Here is a 24,739-nt window from a genome sequence, read left to right on the forward strand (position 1 = left end):
AAATCAGAGAAACACATTCAGATACTGGTTTCGGTTTACTGACCTTATGAAGGTGCTCTAAGATACCAGCCATCCCCTGATGTTCAAAATAGCAGCAGTTTATCCTCTAACGTTGATTCTGTTAGGGAAAGATCTGGACCAGCCAGTCCAAAACCAAGTTAGTAAAACACGGTCTTCTGTGTTTGCATTTGCCTTAATAGAACCGTACAGACAGAAGGCTGCTCCTGCCAAACAGGAGACGCTGCTCCGTCACACAAGAAGATCCCTTAGGGAACGCTCACCTGCATTACTTTTGGTGTAGGGCTGAAGGGGAAAGGACGGATGTCATCTTCAGCTAACAGCTGTTCTCCTTGGAATACTACATTCAGAGGGTTATTTTCCACAGACCAGAGCTACTGTGCTACTTGTGTAAACTGCGTCACTTTAACTGGTAACGGTAGTATTCATGAGAAGAGAAAAACCTTTAAAATGACTCACGAGAGAAATACTTTGCTATCTCTGTATTTGTAACAAACCCCATATGCAGTAACATTTTCTAAAGTGCTTCTTATCAGTTACTTTAAAAGATTAGACTTGCGTTCTGTAGTGGCGGAGTTTTCTAGCAGTTCGTGGACCAGTAGATAGTTTCTGATGTAAAAAAAAAAACAACCCACGGCATATCTTGTTTAAGCAAACGACGCTTGCTTTGACAAACGTACAGAAGTCACGGAAGTGCAAAACCCACCAGTTCTTCAAACATGGCCTTACGCTGGTTTATTAACACAACTTTACATCCTTAAGAAGTATTCTACTTCAATTCCAAGAGCAGAGATTAAATAACACAAATAAGATTTGAAATCTAATGAAGCTATTGCCTATTTTACCCTGAAATAAAATAGTCTTATGATTCGACTGGTGCAAAAATCCCTCCGAACACCTTTGTTTTATTGGCAAAGTCATTTAAGGTCACTTTTGCTTCCAAGACCATCTTCTTCCATGGTTTCCACTGAAGGAGTTTTGCTTTGTAATGGCTTGTGGTTCCACAGTGATTTGTAAATGAAAAGCCTACTACGAATAACTCTACCATAGTCACTAAATTACAGATACCGTCATGAGAAAGTCTAAAACTTACAGTGTTTTCTTTGTTTTTTAAAATTCTCAGCAAGACACAAAATTCCAGTCCAGTCAAAGTATTTTCTTTGAATGCCATTTGAAATGGCGAAGAAACAGCTGCTGTGCCTTCTGGGTGGAGAACTTAACACGGCGCCCCGATGTGCTTCTTACGTGGTGTACGGATACAGTACACCGAATGTACCCACTGAAGTGTGTAGAAGGGCCCCGCAGGCACAGCCATTTAGATCAGCTACTCCTATGGATATAGTGCAGGAGGATTTGAAACTGCATTAAGAGAACCGCAGCTGGGTGGCACCTAGCAAATGTTGCACTTGTCTGTTGTCGGAAGGCGTGACGCAAAGCATCCCAGACAGCAAGACACAGAAAGCATCTGTAAAATTGTTCGCGTTCTGTCCAGTAGCCATTTCCACGGAGGTGGTGGTTATTGCTGTGACAGTAAAGCGCTGCGGTTGGCCTTCATCTTCTCCAGGCGTTTTACTAGATGACCGTTGCTGACTTCGAGTTCTTCAGTTTTGTCCAGTGCTGAACGAAGCTGAAGGAAAGAAAGAAGTAGAAAAAAACAAACAGCGCTGTGACTTTTACAGTGTTTGCCCTTTCCAATGATAAAGCAAAGTCTGTAATTACCAGCGGTAACTGAGAGTACTGCAGGAGCTCCTGTACACAGTAAAGCAGCTGAAAACTCCCAGTAGCAGAGTTCAGGGTGAATGCAGCACAGCTGCCTGTATTGCCGCTTTGAAGGCCACACACAGTTTCTAAGCACAGTGCCAAGAACCCAAAGTATTTACAGAAGGTGGAACATCTGGCTCACCGTTTGCCTTGGCTTCAGAGGCATGGATGCTTGCAGGTCTGCTGGGTGATGTACACCTGTATCAGTGCCTGACTTTTGCATTTCTGGGTCCCAAAGTTACAGAAACAGCCTTGACTTTGGTGCCCAGCCTTAATTTTTTATAAACTCCACCAAAGGAAAAAGTTCCAGACTGCACAGAGTAACAGCTTCAAAACACTCTGTCCTGAGATATGGGAGCCAGTGACAACACAAAACAGATTTTAGGGCTTCCCTCAATTTGGGACTTTTTAGTAATTAAACCGGCCCTGACAAAAAACAAGCATTACTCCTTTTGACAGAAGGGAGGAATGGGAAGAGATATGGGCAAAAGTGCCTGGTCTAGAGCTGCTATCCATGGGAGAAAACAGCACCACAGCATTTGGGACCCTTTTGGCCCTGGGCAGCCTGCCTCCTTCCAACACAGCATCCTAAACAACAGACTAAGAACTGCTGCAGGTGACTTGTTTTTGACTGAAGCCATTGCACTTTGTGGAACAGACCTCTATAATGCCTTTATAAGTACCAGACCCAGTGTCTTAAGGAGAGAGTCTCATCTGATAAGCAAGACAACGAGACAGAAGGGTAAGTTCCACAAGAGATCCCTTATTACAGGCAGCACAGCAGAAAGAGCTATTTAGTTTTTCCAGTACAGATAGCCATACAGAAAAAAAAACCCTTAGGAGGCAAGGGTGAAATAAGTTGACAAATGTATTTAAGGCTGGCTGTAGCAGCTGCTTAAAGACAACATGAAGTCTGGTAAAACAAATAAAGTTGAAATGATGAAGAGCTTGAAAAGTATGTTTAAAGAGAAATACAGGCAGAGTCTGGATCTGGTTGGACATGCAACAGGAAAGAGGCATGAATAGATCAACTGAGCAAGGAAAACATGTTTAAAAGGAACAATTCACATTCATGTACAGCTTGAGATTAACATGCAAAGCTGAGCATCTGAAGGCCGCATGAGCAGCACCTGAGTTCCCTACAACAGTTACATTTACAGTTACCTCTCTCTGTAGTTTGCGCTTCTCTGCTTTCAGTTCATCTTCTACTCTTTCAGCATTTTCAGCAGCAGTTTTGTATCGGGCTACCTGGCCTTCCAATCGTATTACCTAATGCAAATGGAAATATTTGCCATTAAAGATTACTCTGAAGCTTTACACTTCTGCCGATAGTTAAGCAATAACCAATGAAAGTTGCTAGATTTATTTCAATCAAAGGCAGGCATGTTTTGAGGACAAATGTATCAAAGCAGCCACAGTAACTACCTCCAGACCTTTTATGTATCCATGTTTCACCTTCTTCCAGCAACAGCAATTACAGTCCGCTTAATAAATATAACCATTTATACTCTGATCATGAGCAAACACTTTCATATGAGCAGTGCTGCCCAAACCCCACATATACCAACTTTCTCGTGTGCCAAGAGCCATCTGAAAACTGCAAGCAGCTACACACATGAAAGTATTTGGAGGAGCTCATTGAGTGCTCCGAGTGCACATTTGTCTTTGAGAGCTTTTCATTTGGTGGACATGAATAATATATTGACTTCCCCCCAGAGATAAAAGGAAGTATTCTAGCCCTTAACTTCAAGAAACTCATTTCTCCAGCATCCCTGCCTTTTATTTTAAAGGAAGTCACATTAATAAAGATTCTGCTTTCCATGCAGTAAAATACACTCCCTGCGTTCTCATCAAGAGTGAACAAACAGGACAGACGGGGAACTTACATTCTGCTCCAGTGCCGTTATCTCTTGCTCAGACTTGGCTAGTTTAAATTTGAGATCGCTGATCTGTCTGTTGGCATCTCCTACAAGAATTGCAGACTTATATGAGATGTCACAATAAGGCTCAACAAATCTGTCACAACATTTCCCCGCTCCAGGAAACTACTTGTAGCAGTGGTAGTGCAGCTCCCTGCCTTGGGTCTCCTTCTGTTCTAAGGGCTTCCAGGTAAACCCACTCAGTGCCTGGCAGACAGCAGCTAACCCCAACCCTGCCCGCCTGCCTTTTGATCACTCAAAGCAAAGTTAACCGGGTGTGATATGAAACTCATCCTCAGCTCTCCTGCAGAACATAAAGGAGATTTCCCATCCTGTTCTCATTTGATGGATAACAATTATCTCACCTCTAGAAGAGGTGCCTGGCTGGCTCCCCTTTTGAAGCTCCCTTAGGACCAAAGGCTCACTCTTACATCAGGACATACATTCATTGTACAGGCACATTGTCTCACCTTCATTAAGGAGACAAAAAGTTCTCTTAAAATGAAAACACAGCTTACTTTGGAGGTCAATCATGTGCATATCTGTCCCGTTTTCCAGAACTTCAACCTCAGACTGCATATTCTCCAACTTGCCATTCTTCTGCTTTTCTTCCAGTTGTCCCTTTAGTTTTTTAACCTGAGGTACACAAGACAATTATTAGAATAAGACACTCATTTCAAGACTCTCTTGACTATTATGAAGCTTTTTTCCCACCCAAAACTAAATTTAAAAAAAAAACCTTTTCTTACATTTCCCAGAAATTCTTTCAGCAAATGACTCACCACAGTTTAAGTATCAGCACTTATATATAAATTTGGGACAAAGGATAATATGAGGAAGAAGAATGTTTTATTAGAAAAGCCAGAAATGTTCGGTATGCACATTCACATAAAACATCCTTAGCAACCCCAAGCTGTGATTGAGAGTGTATGAAAGCCCAGAGCCAAGGATACCGTCCATACATGGAAGCACAGAGCACAACACAGAGGAACAGATCAGCTCAAATGTTTTGAATAGAGATTATAACCAATGTACCCTGGTATCAGCGGTATTTACTCTAATTGTTGTTTACCGATCTACTGTAATCCCAGCAGCATTCTCTCCAAACTGCCTATTGCCCACAGAATCAGCCATCAGGAAGGCTTACTCTTGGAAGTAACACTGGCTTTTCTTATTTCTGGACCACATTTGCTTTTCCCCCCTTCAGCCTCAATCAATCCAAAGCAGAATTTTTCAGACATAGTTATGGAGGAGGAGTTTTAGGTGGCTGGAGGCAGCAGCCTGGAACACTCTGATAACTGAATGTAAGCAACACAACATAGGCCCCTGGGTCATCTGTTTCATACACTGTGTTAATGCACAGGAGAGTTCCAGGGGGAAGCAGCAGAGTCTTTAGCAATAAGAACACAGCACGTGTTCTGAAAGAACAGCATACATGTTCCATAGTCTGCATTAGGGGCGTTTTGGTTTACCAACATTGTATTATTTTTATCATACATTAAGTGAACACACAGCATTTCAGTTCCCACGTGCTTACCTGGTCTAGTAAGGACTCTCGTTCACCAATGAGTTTTTTCAGCCTTTCTGAAAGAGAAAACTGAAAGCTCAGTGTTGACTTATGTGAGCCACACATTTCAGAGTGTCTGATACAAGAGGGACCCGTTAAGGTTAGTGAAAAATGATAAGGGTAGTTACGCACGTACCACGGGAAATGAGGCCACAACGGGGCTGGGAAGGGGCTGCAGCCAGGGGAGGTTATGTCATTCTCACAGAGCATGCTTGTCACGGCACCCGCTGCATGCAAAGAGGCTAATCTTCTACATTAGGTTAGCATGCAAGAACTCTAGGGTCAAACACAACTGCAACACAAAATCTCACACATCTTTACAGTTTAGCACAATGAAAACACCACAAACACCTATCATCATAGCTATACACATTCTCAGCACTGAAAATCCTCAGTTCAAAAGGAACACTTAACAGCATGACAATTACATTGTACTATCTTCAGTACTTCGACAAATAAAACATTTATCGATTAAATAGTTTTTATTTCAAACTCAAGAGCCTGGTAAAGCATTCTTTTCTCTTTGCTCTTCATAGTCAGTTATCCTAGTCAAATATCAAGAAAGCAATCTAGACTCGTTGTTCTAGACCTGAACTTGGAAGTACAGCAGATCAGCAAACAGGTGTGCATGGCATTGTTTACTAAAGAACACAGTACAGAATGGACAGCTGGAAAACTGCAATGAGTAACCAAAACACTTGTTCTTCTTTCCTAGTAATGCAAAAAGTGGAAGCATTTCAGCAGGTAATGTAAAAAACAAATCATAACTCACATTTCTTGCAATAATTAAACTCATTCTGCCTCGTTAATTAACAGCCTGAGCGCGTTCAGTCATCTCAACAAAAGTACAGCAAACATCATTGTCCGGTATTCTTATCAGAAGGGGACATACTGACCTCAGACAGGTCTACCTCCACAGGCCTGACATGTACGTGTATCACAGTGTTATTTTGCTTTGACACGCGTGCTTGTTGCAGTTTTCTTTCGTTTCCCTCCCTTGCCAGCAGGCAGGCAACTGTGCAGAACCAAGGCAGCGAGAGTGCTCAACTCCACCTCTAAGGTCCTGCCTGTTAGCTGTTCAATTGTTAAAATGCAAAGGTCATACATGAAAGAAAAAAGACTTCTGTAAAGGTAAGGAAGTTACAGCCCAATACTTTTTTGCTGAGCTTTTTGTTTTCTCATTAACACAAGGAATTCAGGGAATAAGCAGTCTGTATTTGATCACCTCATGGCGAAAGCTAAAGTTTTCACACGAAACTCATGTTGACACATGTGTAGTCACGGAAAGTCACTCCCCTCCTGTGAATACAAGTTCTCCATATCAGCAGTGATTCCAGGCTCTTTACCTGAACTTCCAATGCTAGACTCAAATACAAATACCAATATAACACCCCAGTACGGCAGTTCTGTGCATTACTTCTGAACCCCCTCAAGCCCTATCCCTTTTAATTGCCATTTGTATCAAATGCTCTTACATGTGTAACACAAGCGCACTGTCACAAGGCAAAAAATACATTCACACTTGTGGAAACTAACAAGGAAAACAAAACAAAGCAAGTGTAAAATAATAAGACAGTTTCATCTGCCTATATGGAAAAGAAGAGAGACTGAAGACCTCTGTAAAAAGATGATGGGGAAGGAAAATGAAGTCCAATGAAGAAAGCAAGGAGAGCCAACAGTAAAATGAAGGTGACAGATGTTCAGATAAGCGTTGGTGCCACAGCTCAGTAGAGATAAAGAAATGAAATTACTAATGGTAGGCAAAGAGAACAAGGACTGATGCAGAAGAAAACCTCTAAGCCACTGTAACATTAGCCCAAACTTAAGGGTCTCCAATGAGTTGAATAACTTAATAGCACAACCGCTGCTGTGGGGTGGAATCTTCCTACCTAATGGAAGGACAGGTGCCGGTCACAGCAGGTAGGGCACAGTGCTGTTCTTTCTGTGAACAGGACAGGTGGGATGGTGGCAGCTGTGGTTACCAGTGTCTGCTATTGCACAGGCTCATTGAAGCCACATAACCGTTGCTTCAGTAAAGCAGCTGACTCACGGCGCTGCTTCAGCAGTAAAGCTGACCTAATATCCTCGAATCCTCCACAGATACCTGGTGCCTCTTCCTACTTTGAAGACAGTGTGCAAATGGGGTGAAGCTGTTGATAAGTTGAATGATTCGCATGGTCTACCAAGTAATTAATGTCAGTGCAGCTGATAAGGGTTAGCTGTGCTTGGAGGGTGAGAAGGCAAGCAGTGAAGGCTGCAACCCCTGAGAACACACCAGCAGTTTCCAGCAGCTATTCCCATCAGCTTGCAAGGATGTGGCAGCAGACTGGATAACACCGCTTCTCTGGAGCCATCCATTTATATTGGATCATTTTAAAAAAGAATAATAATAAAACAGAATGCTTTCCACTCTTCCCCAGAAGAGAGAAGTTCATGGGCAAGCATGAGGATAAGCACGAGAGTTAGAAGGCACTGGCTTTACAGCACTGATTGTGAAGGTGACAGCAGGACCACTCTTTCAAAGGGACTGCTGACCAAGGCCTTTCACTGTGACTTGCTGAATATGAACGTTAATTCAGCTACTGCTTTTGAAAGCTTTTGAAGCTAGCTATGAATTCACAGTAACCAAAAAACCTGGCACTCCAGGCTACGTGCGCCCCTCAGACTCAAACACAGATCATTGTGAGAGATGAAAGTCCTACACATTGCAACCAGTGCTCACTGCAACAACAAATAAGATTCCAGCAAAAACTGAAGAGCTACAAACACCAAGATCACCTCCTTCTCCATGATACCTGTCCGATTCCAGAAGACAAGGATCAGATGCCAACACCGGTACCAAGAGGCGGCATTCATGGGTGGGTTTATGATACATGAGCTGTTCTTCACCACGTGCCCCATGTTCTTTGTTCCTGCCCTAGTTTCATTGAGATTTGGCAAGGTACTGTGGGACGAGAGCACGCACAAGGACAATTAAGACTAGAGGTGTCATTTCTTTCCATGACTTAGCTCAACAATGGGACTTCTCTAAGGATGTCGTATTTCCTGAAGTGGAAAAAATGGGTAAAAGTATGTCTTCATTAATTTCCATTTAACAATCAGGCAGCACTCCTGTTAAAAACAAACTCATGAAAAACAGAGGAAACGTTGGCAAACGCCTCATTTAAATGAGAGTTGCTTATAGACCCATCCACGAGTTTAGGCAAAGTCTGGCAAGAATTTAGTTAAATATATAACTGTGTTTAACATTTAAATATACATACATCTAGAACAGTTTCAACATGAAACTATATATTACAGTTGAGTGTAGCAAAGAAAAAAATCTTACTTAGACAATGCCGTACAGTTAAAAATGATGCTTTAAAGAACCGTGACTCTTTACATTAGAATTAGGTGTGAACCCTCAGTAAGAACAACTGCTGGTACTTACAGAACCCATACTGAAGCTGTTCTAAGCCGGAGAGAAGCTGTACAAAAAGAGATGCAGGCTTACAGCTCTGCCACAAACGTAGAGCTATGGTCTCATCAAATACTAAATGTCCTCAAAGGCCTCCTGTTCCTAACAGGACAGCTCTGTCATCTACGCAGCACAAGGCAATAAATCTAAGATAGAAAGCTGTAGGAAAAAATGCTTCTGAAGTGAGAAAGATTTCAGTAACTCTTTAAATGAGTTTTCTGATAAAGAGTGCTCCGGACAGACAAACTGTAGTATAAAATATGTTTATTTTAATTATATACAGCACAGTGCACTTTGATACACATCTTGTGATTTTGCAGTCTATTTGAACTCTGTCCTCTTTGTAACATCAACAGAACCTGCCGTAGCCCCCCAGCTCCTCAGCTTGCATTCCCTTTGCATGTTCATCTCTTAACACAACCTCAAACTAATTATTAATGATGCAAAACATGATCTTCCTCCCAAGCACAATAACAATGCAAGAAGAAATACATCAGTGGGTCAAAGCGTCTCATCAGTTCTGGCAATACAACATAATCCAGCTTTCCAGAAAGGCATGGGGGCTCGTATATGGAACAACTGCATTTGGTCTGACACCCGTGAGGATTAAGGCATCCAGAGTTACCTTCCCTCCAGGAAAAAGGAGGAAGGACCTCTTCAAAGCAAAACATTCTTTCTCTTAATATTTGCATAAATATATATATATATATATAATGCAGTAAGGAATGTGATGTTAAACATCTTTGGTGGTTTTCTTCCAAAAAATATATTTATATATTCATAGATACAGTATTGGATAGCAAAACTAGGCACGTTACAGTGTGTATCGACACTTTCTTAGGAAAAATACAAAACCCATGTGAGACATGGTGTAAAAGGCCTACTGCGGTGCAAAGTGCCCACATGAAGTAAACATGTACGTATCTGCTCCTTTCCGAAACCTATGGGTTGCATTTCCTTCATATTGAGCATCGTTCCTCCAAAGCGCTGACTTAATTCACAGTGATCTACCAATGGTTTGGAATACGTACACCTCAGAAACATACATACACAGAAAGTGGAATGAGAGTATCTTTTTTTCTTCTTCTTTTGCTATGGAAAAGGGCTCCTAAGCTTTAATCGTTCAGCAGCAAATGCTAGCATTAGATCTAAGTGTTGCTGATCTTCCGAGTTCCTCTGTGACAAAGTGTTAACACACTTACTGTAGGCCCTATTGCACATACTAGTACATTCAGATAATCTATTTTTATTCTAGGCTAAGAAGTAGGAATTGCATATAAAAGCTCCTCGGTAGCAGTTATCAACAATAGGAGTACTTTAACTGCAAAAGCCTGATCAGTTCCTTTGTGAAGCTTGCTTTGTTTGGTGACAAATGTTTAACCCGAGACACAGCAAAACCAAACCTCTGAATGATTTTTTGTGGCTAGGTACGTCAGTGAATAGTTTAATATTGGCATTATCGCCACTTACATGACCCAGCAGTGTATTATGAGATCTACCTGCAAGGAAAAAATGAACACCTTAAGAGTACTCCTATCTTCCTAAGGACTGATTCATCGTGCAAAGTGTATGCTTTGGTACTGAGCCTGATCAAATGGCTTCTGACTCCTACAGTCCGGAATTCAGAACTCAGGACACTGTACAGTCATCTCTGGATTTACCCTTACCCTTCCTACCACCTCGCAAATCCTCTTTGCTTTCAGCCCTGTTACAGCCGGCACTCTCCAAATCCTGTTCTAGACCACTGTCACCTGGTGCCTTTTCCACTTCATTAGAATCTGATGCTTCGTTTCCCTCTGCCGACACATCAGCCTTCTCATCAGTTTTCAGTGCTGACGCTTCCTCTTGCGAGTGCCCTGCTTCTTCTGACTCATTTCCTTCCTTATGCTGTAAGCCATCATCTTTGGTCAAGGTGTCACTGGTTTTTATTTTGCCAGTTCTCTCTCCGGCTTCACCTGTAGGGGCAGCTTTTCTTATCATGCTGCTTGTTCCGTCATCCTCTTCACTCTGTGCATCAGATTCTCCTCCATCGCGTTTTTCATCAGTTTCCAGTATCTGTTCTGAATCCTCATCAAAATCAAATGCGTCACCTTCATCTTCTTGTTCTTCCTCTGCTTGGCCCTCTAGTCTAAGTTGCTCACTCACACTTCCATCCAGCTCAGCTTTCTGTGCAAGAGAATTATCTGTACCTTCCATAGAAGTAAAGCCATCACCCTGCTGGTCTGCGAGCTCTGACTGCTTTGTATCTTCTTTAAACGTTTCTTTATCAACTTGATTCTCACTAGTTACACTGTGACATGCAACAAACTCCTCTTTAGATTCACCTTGTTTAACTACATTCTGTGCTTCACTTTCTAAAGAAATATTTTTCTCATCCTCTGAGTCACCTGTTGTTTCTTTGCTGCACTGAACCATTTGAAGCTCTGCCTTTGATTTTAAGTCTTCTGTTCTATCATGTTCTAAGTATTCTATTCTATTTTCCTCTCCTTTCCCAGACATAACTCCTGTTTGCATTTCTGTTTCCTCAGTTTCATCATCTGAAATAACTGGGTCTAAACTGGTTTCCTGAGACACCATTTCTTTCACAGTGTCCGTGTCTGGCTCTGTCTGATGCAGTGCACTAACTTCTGCCTCATTAGCAGAGCCTGCAGACTCCCCTGAAGCCTTCTCCTGCTTTTCTGCGCAATCTGAATACTCCTCTAAGTTTCCAGTCAATACTTCCTCCTGTCCACCTTTCTCAGCAGGCTTAAGTTCCGTTTGTTCCTGCATATTCTGTTCCTCTAACAATGCTTCCTCACTGTCCTCTGAGGAAACTGGCTGGATCTGTGCCTGATCATCTCCCTCCTCATTTGGATCTGATGGGGCACAGCTTCCACATGACTCCTCCCCTTCTGAGCCCGTGGAATCTCTTTCCATTTTCTCACCCTGAACTGCACTCCCAACCTCATTTTGTTCTCCAGCTCTATCACCTCCAGTTTCATTAGCTGTTCCATCAGTGCAGTCTTTGCTTTCAACAAGAGTTTTTTCTAAGACCTCTGTAACTTTGCTTCCAGCACTTTCTCCTGAGCACTGGAGTGTTTCAGCACAGCGCTCTACATTTACCACTTCACTTTGTGAGTCCACTAGCTCTGGTAGCCCTGACTGGTCAGAAACCACCTCACTGCTGTCACCTGCACTGTCTGCTGCTTGTTCTGCCTCATTAGCACTCAGTGCACAGCTAGCTTCCACATCCTCTCCTTCTTCCTGTTGAAGAGCAGCTTTTTCCAGTTCATGCTCTGCATTTAATTCACCATGCATTTCCTGAGGACTCTCAAAATCCTGACCTTGCAGTGAGCCCATTTCTGAGTTCTCAGCTGTCCTTGGGTTTAAGTTACTCTGTTCAACCTCCTTGCTAACAGGCTGCCGGGCTGCTGTGTCTGCTGACTGTGTCTCCTTTCTCAAATCATCTGCATCACTATCATCACTTGAACAAGCATTCCCTGACACAGGTTTACAGAACTGATCCAAAGCCTTACAGAACCTACTATCTGGTAACATCACTGTTGACAGAGCATCAGGTTCTTCAATCAGGTTTTCTGCCCTTGTATTTTCATCAGCATGCAATGTCTGTACTTCCTGTTCCTCAGACTCCTCTTTGTGTTCCTCATGCTCAGAATTCTGCAAGATTTCTCTTTTCCCCACATCCTCCACAATCTCATTTTTCATGTCCACTTCCTTGGCTTTGCCTAAAAGACCATTGAGAAAGTTGAAGGGACCGCGCCGCAGCTCTTACCTCCCCGCTTAAAACCCAAAAGAGAATGAATTAAAGAACAGGTTAATGGAAGATCAACTGTTGCCGATTACGTGAGGCAAAGCAGCGATTGAATTAGTAAGGGCGTGGGCTTTTTTGATCAGTGAAATTCACCACCACCACCCTCTCAAAGCCAGAAAAGCTCTCAGCGCTGGCCTGTGTTTTTGTCAAGTAACACATCTATGCTCTTGGCCGTGTGAACTACAGCTCCCAGAGATGAAAATAACTTTGTTTCAAGCAGTGCAACTTAATAATATGTGCAGATATAACTCTGAAACTGTAAAGATTACATTTTCTCAGCAGTATTTTCTACAGCTTTAGGCCTAACACCACTCTGTGCATGCAAGAGTTTGTCTGATGCCTGTAGAATGAAGTGAGCAAGAGTAACTTGGTAATATCTCATCACAGGCATCATCAGTGTTGACTTATAGATAAAGTCTGATCGGCAAGCAAATGTTTCAGCCGTTCAACATTACCAACACAGATACAGTGCCACTCCATCCACTCAAAGGGATGGGGAATTCTGTAGGTTGGTTGTTGTTTCTTCCAACTTTATTTAGAAGCAACAGGTACTAAAACAACACTGTGGCTTCAGCAGTTAGCTTTCGAGTCTATGTTGTACCTGTTTTCAAATAAACAGAATAAGGAAACACAAAGAACATATTACATTTAAATACATACCCTTACCTTGGTTTTGGTGCTCCATATTGTTTCCATACAAAAACAGAGCAAGGAAAAAGCAGCCAACAGCAAGATAAATTGCACTTGCAGCCGTTGGCTGCTTGTTGTTATTTGCTACAATGTCAATTTAGAGCAGTAACAACAGAAATTCACTCCCTTTCCTTTTGCTATTATAACAGTTCTCTGAGTGGTCACGCACCACAACTAGATAAGGAGGTAGGTTTTGCCAACCAGATTTCTCCTTCCTTACTTACAGTATCCGTCTCAGAGTCCAACTCATTAAATTTAATGGCGCTCATTCCATTATAAGAGGTTGGAATGGTGAAACGGTAATATGAAGTGTTCAACAGCACAACACGCCAAGAATAAAGAATTCACGCACCAGAGAGCTGTAATGGTGACCACTATTTCTGTTCAAGAGATGCTGACACTTCTCAGGTAGTGCAGTGAAGCAGCACACAAGCTTTTTACGGGAAACTAAAATGCTTTAAGTCTGATTCTTTAAGATATGTGCAGAAAAATGCTGAGTGACAGTGGGAATACTCTGGGATGATTACGAGTTCATATAGTAATCCAAATGACTGCTACTTATCTGTAACATGTAATGTTTGTATTCTCGTCCTTTGTCACCTTGAAGGGGGACTGAAGTCTGCTTTTGCAGGAAACTTCACAACATACTTGAAGTGACAATAAATATCAAGCGGGGAAATGCATTAGGTGATGTGAAGCACAAGTGATTCAACAAGTGGCATGCTGCGTGATGTGTTAATTGTCCCACTAACAAAAGCCCAAACTCCAAGCGAAGGTGAATGAGTGGACAGACAGACAGAAAGATATGAAAGGATAGCCAGCACTTACCTAGCATGCCATCCCCTGCTGTCTTTAATGCCTGTGGTGTGCCTGGAACAGCTTTGGAAGAATCCAAGTGTCCTTCGTTATCGAGAACATCTGATGCATCCCCATTGGTGGCTATGTCGGAGTCTGGGATTATTCCATGTTTCTATGGAGAAGCAAAAACAGCACTTTAAAGCCTGCTGCTCAGTAAGAACAGGATCGTTAACATGTTCTTGTCCCTGACATTCTGAACAAATAATTGCTTCAATTGCTCCATTAAAAATGGCTGGAAGTCAGAAAATAGCACAGAATATTACAGCTCCCTGTTTAGCCGGCATCACTGAAAGTATGTGATACCAGCTTGGCTTCAATCTTTAAACATAATTCTGCTGTTTAAAGCGCTCCCTGGATATGAGCCTCCTACAAAAGCAACAGTTTAATGCTGAATGTTACAGTCTATTCTAAGAGCTCACAATCAATATCAGGGGGAAGGACTTTATCAGAAAATGCCCAAAATGGCAGCTTATAGGCAACACGACAAGAGTTCTTGCAACTCAGCTCCACTCCAATTTTCTGCTAAAAATGCATAGGAGAGAAAGGTCAGCAGTCAGTAAGCAGTAAGCTTCTCTTACTCCTCTTGCATACCTTCAGTTGCTCCTTCAGCATCATTACTTCGTCTCTAAGGTCATCCCGCTCACTCCTTATGGAATCAAAGAAATCTTTCTGCCTCTCTAAGGCCTGAGTTCGCAACACAGACAGAGTGAGGAGGTATGAAGAGAGGAAAGGAGAAAAGATCATGAAAAGCAACTGTAAATAGGAATGAGCAGATTTAAGATATTCACAGAGTCGTGGAAGTGACACATGAAAAAAGTAAAGTTCGGAGATTAAAGGACCAAGTTTGCAGACACACAGACAAGCTTCAAATCCAAGAAATGCACAGCTTATTCAGTAATAATCAGCCCCAGGAATTCCTATTAAAGACACTCGGAGCCCAAACCTTCACAAGAAAGACTTCAAATAAGGATCTACTTTACCCTCTTATCTGCTAGGTGAATTCATTCATATTACTTCACCGTGTACGTTGAAGATATAATGTGATACCCATGTACTCAGACAAGAGGATGAAAGCAGGCCTGACATTTTAATGGTCTATAAAAGGGCTATTAATTGCATAGGTTACCACAATGGCTGCATTACATTTCAATCAACCTGAAAACTGCAATTAAGTCATCTTCAGACTTTGGGACATACTGCGTAATAAAGGTGTAATTTAGAATGGAACCCCCTTGGTATGTCTTATATAAACTCACAAATAGAACAATAACAAAACTCAGACACCTGAGTTTCAAATTGCAAGGAATTACTGGAAGTTAGCTGTATGATTTACTTCCCCTTCCACATTCAGAAATTCTTCCAGGATTCATTGTTAATTAAAGCGATGCTTCTCTTTTAGAGCATGTTCCCATTCAGCTTTGATAAGGAGTGGTGTGAAGGCATGAGAAACAAGGGAGAGTTCAAGACTTTCAACCCCACAGGCCACAAAGAGCTCTACTGCTTATTGATCACACTCCAGTTTCTGCTCAGTCTGCAGATTAAGTCCAAATAGGCAGTACTGACAGAACTGCATTACAAATAGCTCTTCCTTTCTCAATACGACACACACAAATGAAGCACCATGGCAAATAATAACCCTCAGGTTTCAAATTCGGAACAGCTGCTAAGTTTTTCTTGGATTTTATAGTGTTGAACAAAGACAGAACGTGCCACTTGCTAGTTCACCGCTAATATACTAAGCCAGTCACAGCAAGCAGAGGCACTCAGGAGTATACTATCCATCAGGTTTTGCAAAAGCAGGATCAGCTGAAGAACAACAATGCCACTCTCAACACATCTCAGGAGTTGACAGTCCTACCCCTATTTTTTTGTCTTTCCACTCTATTGTCTCCTGAAGATCAGAAATTTCCCTGACATAGCTCTGCTGTTTCTGTTGCAGCTGTTGGATTTCCTGAGAGATGAGAGCAAAATGAGAAGACAGAGAGTAGGTAACAGGTTACCAAAGACAGTCGAGATTGCAGCGATGCCAAAGAACAAAACAGTCAGGTGAAGTAGAAAGGTATCTGCATGCACAATATGATAACTTTTCACACGTCAGCTAAATCCTAACTAACCCTTCCTAAGGCAACCTGGCTATTCACATGCTGATTTATATAAGTTAAATAGTTGCACTGCTTTCCTCTACATCAACAGCTTATTTCACATTGTGGACAACACAACTTCAGATAATGCTTAGGAAAATACTATTTCTTTAAGTTAGCTCTGAATCTGCTTGTCCTGGATCACTGCTATTTCTTCAGGTGAGAAACTCAAGAAGGGAATAAAATTCCTTCCTTTCTACATGCCTAGTTTGCTAAGTGGGCACACACCAATCAAATAAACCATTAAAGAAAAGAAGTTACTTACTGCAAGCATTTCGTCTCTTTGCTTCAAAGCCTCTTTGATTTCCTTAAATTGGAACTGCAGTATGCTATGAGCGTGCTTCTCTCTCTCAAATTCCTATGAATGATAAAAAATTCATGAGATGTAATCGATCCAAAATAGCATCCCATGAAAAACGGGAGGAAACAAGCCCAGCAACCCAGAAAATGCTTACTGCCGCACAATTCTTCCATGTGCTTCCAATCACAATCCCACAAGAGTTCAGGTTTGTTTTGGCTTACTTGTCCTTTTCCCAAACTACTGTTATTACATCAAACATAGAAGTGACAGACATCACTTAGCCAGCCTCACAATGTGGGCAGCAAGATGCCAGTGAACAACTGTTACACCCAAACCCTACTGACTTCACAGATGAATGGATGGGAATTTAACCCACTCTTCCTATGTGAGAACAGCACAGAACATTCACTGGACATTCAGGACTTAAATAAAAACTCCAAACAAATGAAAAATCGATCCCAAATCAAAACAAAACAAAAAGACAACCCAACCAGACCAGGCGCCAAATCTTGCAGGCACTGTATGTCTTGCAGCACACTATAGTAAAGAGCCCCCGGGTTAAAGGGACAGCTCTGAGAAGCTGACACAAGCCACAGATTTATTATTTAACACCAACTTATTAGCGCTCAGATGCTGAATTTGTGCAAAACAAGCTGCTGACAAGCTGCAAAACAAGCAGCTGCTTTGACTCTGCAAGATACACAACTGTCTTTGGAAGAGTTTCATGCATTAAAATACTCCAGAAGTTACTACAAACAAAATCTTTACATTTACTTCCAATATACAGTATAAAAGGATATATGATACTACAGCAGTACTACAGGGTATCCTTCCCATATTAATCATTACTTCACTGTAGAAACTGCTTTCGGAAACAGAAACTAAGGGAAAAATTCTACTTGTATGACTGCAAGCCCACAGCACACTGATATATAAAAAATAACTCATATAAAATCTTGAATAGTAATATGGTTTGATCCTCTCAAAGATGTCCGTCCCCAGGAGTCTCCCACTGCTATATAAGACACCACTGCTACATACATACTTTACTCTTTTCTTCATATTGCCTCCTGGATTCTGCGAGCTGTTCCTCTAATTCTAAGAGTGCATCCTTCAGGGTATCTACTTGGTACATGAAATTTGTTTTCTCATTGTCTAGCTGAGCATTGGAAACCATCGCCTTCTTATATTTCTCTTCAACTTCAGCTAGAGAGTCCTGCAAAGAATAAGCAACCACAGTGAGAGGTCAGTTACAAAAAACACTCTGCCAGCCAAGACATGAAGTGAGACAATGAAGGTATCGCACCACAAGCCTCCCGAGCAGTCCTGCTGAAACCAGTGCTAATCATCTGCAGGACAGACAGCAGCTGTCCCAAGGTGAGGATAACATCCCCTGTGTTCCCACATGGCTTCTTTTAATGAGCAAGAAACCTTACCTTGGGATGGATTAAAATGTTTCCTGTTCTCTGCTGCTTCAGCTCCTGCTTTCTCAGGGTTTTCTTCCTTCTCCCTCCTCCCCCTGTCCCTGAACGCTGGCAGCTCAAAGCAGCTGATGAAGATGACAAGCTGCAAAATCTTTTTATTTAAAGGCAAACTAGCCTTGATTCGAGCTCATTTTAGGTAGTCCCATCTCAACGGGGTAGGCTTTAACCTAAGGCAGCTTAACAGCCACTTCACGCAAATTTCAGTGTGAGGCAGGAAACACTGATATAACTAAGTACACTAACTCAGGAACTAGAATTTGCTGTGAAAGCTGCAGCCTTTGTGGATGAGACGCATCATCTTTATGTTTCCTAAATTGCTTTCCATCTTAACAAGTTTACTCTGTAAAATACAAATCCCAGTGTCCTGAAAAACCATCTTAACAACTTGACCTGAATATAAGAGACTGAGATGTTTATAACAACAGGCAATGGCAAAACAAAGACCAGGACCTTTCCCTGTGCTGCGCAGCCAAACTTGCAGTACTTGATTTTAATACAGCGATAAAGGTCTTACATAGGCAAAGCAGAGAAAATATGCAAAAACACACAGCCTTTTAGTTTCCAGAGCAAGTGGCTCTTCTAGGAACTTCAGCACTATCAGAATTATTCCTATAGCACAGGCAACTTCCATATACTTCCCATTCCTTTCAATACACAGAACTGGGGATAACAGTCCAGATCACAACAGTAATTCTGAACTAGTTTAATTCACATTTCTATGGACAAATAAAAGCATTTGTCTTTGGGCCTATAATTAGTCACCTGAAACAGAAGTTCTGTTTTGACACACATTCCAGCCCAAAGGTAAGAAATAGCATGTACAGAAAAGCAGCAGAAATTGGAAACATTGGAAAGATTAATCTCAGAAATTAGATGGAAAAGAAGTATATGCAAGTAAGTTAAGGAAGATGCTGCAGCACTCCTTTGGCATGCTACATTTAGTTTTGTTAGCATCAAGTTCCACCACTTGGGCACCTGGATACCTTGACACCAAAGCATCAAACTCCTTTCCAGCTCTGTGGAAATAATGAGTGCTTTCTTGGTGCCAGCTCCCAGTTTTGGGAGGCTTCCTGGATTATAAAGCTATGTTAAAAAAAACAAACCCACAACCTAGTGATTTTCATTTGCAAGCAAAATGATTACCATTTCAGAACATCAAGTAAGACGTGCAATAGCAATCAGCAGCCTTTCAGATTATATTTGGAAGCACCGCTCGTCACAATTGACAGACACCAGAAAGGACTCTGCTCCTGGTAATGTAATGCTTTCCACAGTTTATAACCTCTCCCAGAAGAAAAGTGTGCAAGGTCAGTGTTACATCTCACCCTGGCTCTGTGACTGTTTAGCTGGTGTTAATTAGCACGCTTCACACTGCAATAAACCAGTACCTTCATTTCTTTCAGTCCCTGCATGTATTTGCCTTCTACATCTTGAATCTGCTCCTTTAACTCATAGATATCCTGAGGGAAATGGTGAGAAAGGTCAATGATGTCCCTGATGCTAATGGGTACAAGTGCACATGAAAGAGCAAGTACTCAAAGCCCTCATATAAGTATTTCTATCGCAAAGTTAATCTGTCCAATCCTAATCTGAAGCCTTGCAAGAGGGTGAAACATCTCGGTTAGAGACTTATCCTAATTCTTCCCTTCTTGACTGGAAAAATGATGACTAACAATAAGGCCAAGATACAGCTCCAACTTCTAGGTCTCCAACAAAGACACGTCCCAGGCAGAGCCCTTTTCTACCCTTTTTCACTGATTATCAGCCTTTTTGGGGAATTCTGATAGCACAGCCAAAGCTAATAGAGGCTGTAATAGCACTATATAAGAAAAAAACCCACAACTTTACAAAACCCATCCATCACATAAAACATAATCGTAAGGCCTATAGTCTCTCCTCTTTGTCATTGGTCATGACCACATGATTGTCTTTCAGCTGTTCTTATGGTGTTGAAAAGGGTCAGAACTGCTTGTATCTGTGCTCTCCAATAGAAATCTAGATATTTTAAGTCATCATAATGTCTGAAAGCTAATGGAACTCGCGTTTCCAATTTAAAAACAGATTTCAAAATGCAGCCTTAAAACAAACTTTAGAAATAAAACCCAAAGAGTTTAGTTATGGACTACGCAGACACTGAGATTGAAAAAAAAAGAAAAAAGCATAGTAACATACAATTTATGCTGCCTTTAAGAACATCTCACCTTGATTTCTCTAATAGATGCCTCTGTATCCACTGAGATGGATGTATCCCCGCTGCCTCTTCGAGAAGAAGTCCCACCCAAGGAAGCTAAGGTAGCTGCTGACAGACTTGAGACAGTACGTGCTCCCTGCAATCACAAACAGTTAAATTGAGGTACGGTGAATATTTTCTTCCCAGGGGAAATTTTTAATGCATGTACCAGAGACTATTTATCAGTTGATAAAGACAAATGACAAGACAGCAACTGTTTCTTTTGCACCTAACTGGTCTCTAATGTCACAAGAAACATCAGAAATGAGTGCTAAAAACAAACCCAGGGGAATGGGGGCTGTTGCTACTCAACTGCTCAGCAAGGGCAGCTTTAACATCAGGCCAGGAAAGAAGAACCCATGCATTTCTACATCATACAATTTCCACTAACATCTCTCAGGAAGAAGAACTGAGATCAAGATTTAGCAAGAAGAGGCAATGAGAAAAAGGAGAATGTAGCTAAACATTGTTATCTCTGTGCACAAATTAGCTTCTAAGTTTTAATTCATAATTAGACAAAATTTTTAGGGGCTAATACCATCTTGCCAGATGCTTTTAGAACTTGTATTATGTTGTAGATGCTTTTGACTACTCTTCAAACTCTTCTGCTTTCATTTCTATTTATCTACTCCACAGCAGTAGCAACTCTGTGATAGAGTAGTGGGGGTAAGGCCAATTTCTCACTGCTGTGGTGCGATCTTCATTTTATTTATTTTTATGCAATACCATCATTAAGCTCTACTAAATAAAACCGATATTCATGTGGCTTAGCCTGAAGCCATTTCAGTGCTGTTAAATGTTAACTATTAGCCCCTGAATAACCACGTTGTTTTCAAGTCTGCCTTCAAAAAATGTAAGGTGGAAGCCTGGTCTGGTGGTTTGCGGCCCTGCACATAGCAGGGGGTTCAAACTGGATGATCATTGTGGTCCTTTTCAACCCAGGCCATGCTATGCTATGATTCTAGTCATAGAAAGCTCTGTTAGTTCACACTCACTACAAGCTCAGATACAAAAACAGCTGTGCTATTGTCAGAGCAGTTCACAACATCCTTCTTACCTTCTCAAAATCTTTTTCTGGCCGTTCCTCAATCTGTAAAACAAAGATTCAGAGGGAATCATTAGATAATTAAGTATAAGAGAAGGTAATACAATGTCAGAAGGGGGAATTCTTAAATATTTGAGGTACTTTTCATTAGCAGTTTCTCTAATGAGCCTAAAATGACAACTTACTTAAGCAGAGATCAAAGCTGTTCAATTGAAAGGTGAACAGACTTCAAGATCAAGACAGCTTCTTGAAGGTACCGTTTTATGGTCTTGAAATAAATCGAAGCACCTCCACCCCTCACTCCAAAAAACAATGCACCGTCTTAGGTTTGAAGGACTGGGTTGCATCTGCACCTCTCCCAAAAAGGAAAAAGAAAAATGCAAAGTTCAGGAGCCCTAATAAATTTAGAGCTCTCCTTCTGTGAGAAAAGGTACCTGACTTCAAGCAAAAACACACATAAGGCTGAGACGACAAAAACTGACCCTGCAGTCACATATCTGAGACCAGCTCAAAGTCTAAACAAACAGATGGTTTATGATTTCAGAACTTCGCTGGGATTCGCTGATTCAGATGACCAAACTTATGCTAAAAGTAACACAGAAGAAAAAAGACTGGAGCCAAAGCAGCATTTAGGTGCAAGAAAATTATCAGGAACCAAGATGAGTTCAGAGCTCAGAAGACAGAGCAGGACCAATAAAACTTCAGCAGATGCAAGAAGCCCAGATGTCAGCTTCTGGGAACGCTCAGTACAGCAATCGAGATGGTTTCCTGAAAAGATACTTCTCAAAAACAAACAGCTTACCCAGACCAAGAGCCTAAGGGAGCTAAAGAGAAGAGTGATTTTGAAATGACCAAGAAAGCAACAGAGATCTGCTTCAGAAGAAGGCAGGGCAAGGCTGAGGTTAAGTTAAGAATGCATTTCATCAGAGAGAACTAACTCAAAGCTGCCATCTCTTTCCAACCAGTCAGCACTCATATTTTTCCCCTTGTAATTATACACAGAAATGTGTAGATGGCCCCGCTTTTTATATTGCATTTTGCCCACAGTACCCCATTACTTCCATTCCTGGACAGCATAGGTTTCATTTGGCAGCTTTTCAGCCCAACCAGACACTGCTTTGCTGCGTAACAAAAGATCTGAGAAGATATAAATACTGGTGTGTTACCACAGACTAATGCATACACACACACTGTTTTTGACATCCACAAATTTCTATACTGCCTTTGGAAAAGCCTGCATTGTTGCTTCTGGGTACAAAAGAAAACATTTCTTTTCTTCAACAATTTGTAGAATAAGGACAAAAGGATGTTCTTAATAAGATGCAAATCAAGATTTACTCTCTTCTTTAAGTGAAGCATCACACAAGTCAAATAAAAGCTTCTATTTACAAAGGGCAAGACATTAAAGCTGATGTGTTGATATGAATGCAGTGGATGTTCCTGCTTGGCTCTCATTCCCATACTGTGATGTTTGCTGCAGATTCCTTGCAAAATGATCTTCAATAATTGAGACTTACAATAGGATGTAATCACTCAAAGCTATTAAGTAACCTCTTCAATGAATGTGGTTTCAGACATAACAGGAGATTTTATTTTGCCCTATGACTCCATGCTACACAAGTCTACGAAACAGCCACAGCATTTTCTCCTTAGAGTAAGAATCACTGCTGGTCATTTCATCTGTTTTGAGCAAAGCCATTTCCCTTAGCCCAGCATCACATCATTACAAAGATGTAAAGTTATGTTTATAAGGCAGCAATACCATAAAAGCTGTAAGGAGTGTCTGAATGACAGAAGGCTGTTTGATATGAATGTTTCCCATAGTTCTCATTCTGCTCGCTGATGGAGTGCTTCCCAAGCACAGGCAGCCAGCAGAGGGAGCCCCAGCTGTTCAGCCTTCAGCCAGTCTCAAGGAGCCCTTGGGCATCTGATCCAGTAAGAAACCAAAGGACATCCAGGAAAACATCTTTATTTGAAGTCATAAAAAACTCTTGTCTGAAAAACTTACCCTCCATATTTACATGCAATCAAAAGTACTACAAAGCAGTTAGACTGAAAACAAATACTTCAGTTTCACCATGCTACGCCCAGCATACTTGCCAGGAGAGAAATCAGGAGGAATTCACTCAACGATACGTGACCTTGCATTGATGGAACACTGTCATCTTCTGTTTCTACAAGGCACAGGTATATCACACAGATTATCTCCTTCACTGTCAACACGTTGGGCAATTAATATCTTAGTGCACAAAAAAGGTACAGGAGGCTTTGGCAAGAGCAATAGGCTGCTCCTTGTAAAAAGTGTTGTGGGTTCAGAGTTCAGCCTCATCTGAAAGTTAGCTCAGAATAAATCCTGAGCCATGTTACAAAGATGTCAGCAATATCAGAGGCTCACTGCAGCTGGAAACTTAACAAGACAAAATCATCCTGTAAGCCTGTATATGGATAAAGGCCCTATTTTTCATTGACACTGAAATCATTTTAGCATTTTAGTGTCTGAAAAAGCATTTCTCTCCACACCACAGAGGACTGGCTAACCATTGAAGCCGTTCTGTTAGTGGTTACTCAGGCCAGACAGTGAGACTATGGCAGCACTGCAGTGTCTGACACAAGTGCTCCAAAACCTCCCATGCAGCTCTGAAGCCTGGTGACAGTTCTGCATTATATCCCAGCTGCACACAGGAGAGGAAAAGTTAACCATATCTTTAAGTCAATGGGCATCCTGCACCTCTCTGGGCAACCTGTGCCAGTGCCTCATAGCCCATACTGTAAAAAGCTTCTTCCTTATGGCCAGTCTAAATCTTCCCTCGTTTGAAACCATTTCCCCTTGTCCTATCACAGCAGACAAAGAGTCCATGCCCTTCCTTCTCATACCTCTATTTGCATACTGAAAGGGCTCTAATCAGGTCTTCCTGGATCTTGCACTTAGATCACTTCCTCATAAAAGCAAGGCACTGGCTGTGACAGATCTACTTAAGATCGTTTCCTGCTCTTGAAACAGCACAGCAGGGCCTGAAAGGAAAAGAGTGGCCTGCACTGAAGAGCCAGCAGAGCAACCCATCCAGCCACATCTGCACCCCTCTGTCTGCCTGGGAGTGGCTCCCAGTGGTTTAGGGATCCTGAGTGTTTGTCTGATAGGAAGAGCCACCTTAACTCCAGCAATTAGCACTGAAAAACACTGCTGAACTTTGTCAGGTCTCAAGTGGATCTGTCACAATTATCCTTGCTCAGGAATGCATGTTATGCCAAAGCTCACTGTTTAAACAAACTTATCAGTGTTGGAAATATAAGTGAGCACTGGAGAGGTCTAAGCAGACACAGGCCCTGCCAGCACCCAACGTAAATCTTTTGGTGCAAGGAAAAGGTAAAGCTTCAGCACACAGATAACTGCTTCCAAGCAAAATAAATCTGTGGCTGACTTCATTTCATTGCTGGCACGAATGTGATAAGCATCTTC

The 24,739-nt window shown here is 41.7% G+C and overlaps 1 protein-coding gene across 40 annotated transcripts in view; it reads right to left on the minus strand.

Moving 5' to 3' along the window:
* Positions 1 to 485: 485 nt before the first annotated feature.
* LRRFIP1 (LRR binding FLII interacting protein 1) overlaps positions 486 to 24,739 on the minus strand; it is an 85,607-nt gene continuing 61,353 nt past the window's right edge. For 26 of the 40 annotated variants that reach the window (XM_032445942.1, XM_015868050.2, XM_015868031.2 and 23 more), the window contains 9 exons: positions 21,295 to 21,327; positions 20,209 to 20,334; positions 19,396 to 19,467; positions 17,569 to 17,739; positions 16,488 to 16,580; positions 15,940 to 16,032; positions 14,673 to 14,765; positions 14,052 to 14,193; positions 8,970 to 12,447 (listed from right to left, as the gene is read on the minus strand). In XM_032445942.1, coding sequence (XP_032301833.1) covers positions 10,352 to 12,447; positions 14,052 to 14,193; positions 14,673 to 14,765; positions 15,940 to 16,032; positions 16,488 to 16,580; positions 17,569 to 17,739; positions 19,396 to 19,467; positions 20,209 to 20,334; positions 21,295 to 21,327 — 2,919 coding nt within the window. In that variant the 3' untranslated portion in view covers positions 8,970 to 10,351. Of the gene's footprint in view, positions 1,646 to 2,943; positions 3,049 to 3,665; positions 3,746 to 4,216; positions 4,335 to 5,235; positions 5,283 to 8,969; positions 12,448 to 14,051; positions 14,194 to 14,672; positions 14,766 to 15,939; positions 16,033 to 16,487; positions 16,581 to 17,568; positions 17,740 to 19,395; positions 19,468 to 20,208; positions 20,335 to 21,294; positions 21,328 to 24,739 lie in introns of those variants that run through there. The other 14 variants (XM_015868063.2, XM_015868061.1, XM_015868060.1 and 11 more) reach the window with 5 other exon arrangements.

Source organism: Coturnix japonica, chromosome 7, assembly GCF_001577835.2.
Source record: "Coturnix japonica isolate 7356 chromosome 7, Coturnix japonica 2.1, whole genome shotgun sequence".
Classification (NCBI taxonomy): Eukaryota; Metazoa; Chordata; class Aves; order Galliformes; family Phasianidae; genus Coturnix; species Coturnix japonica.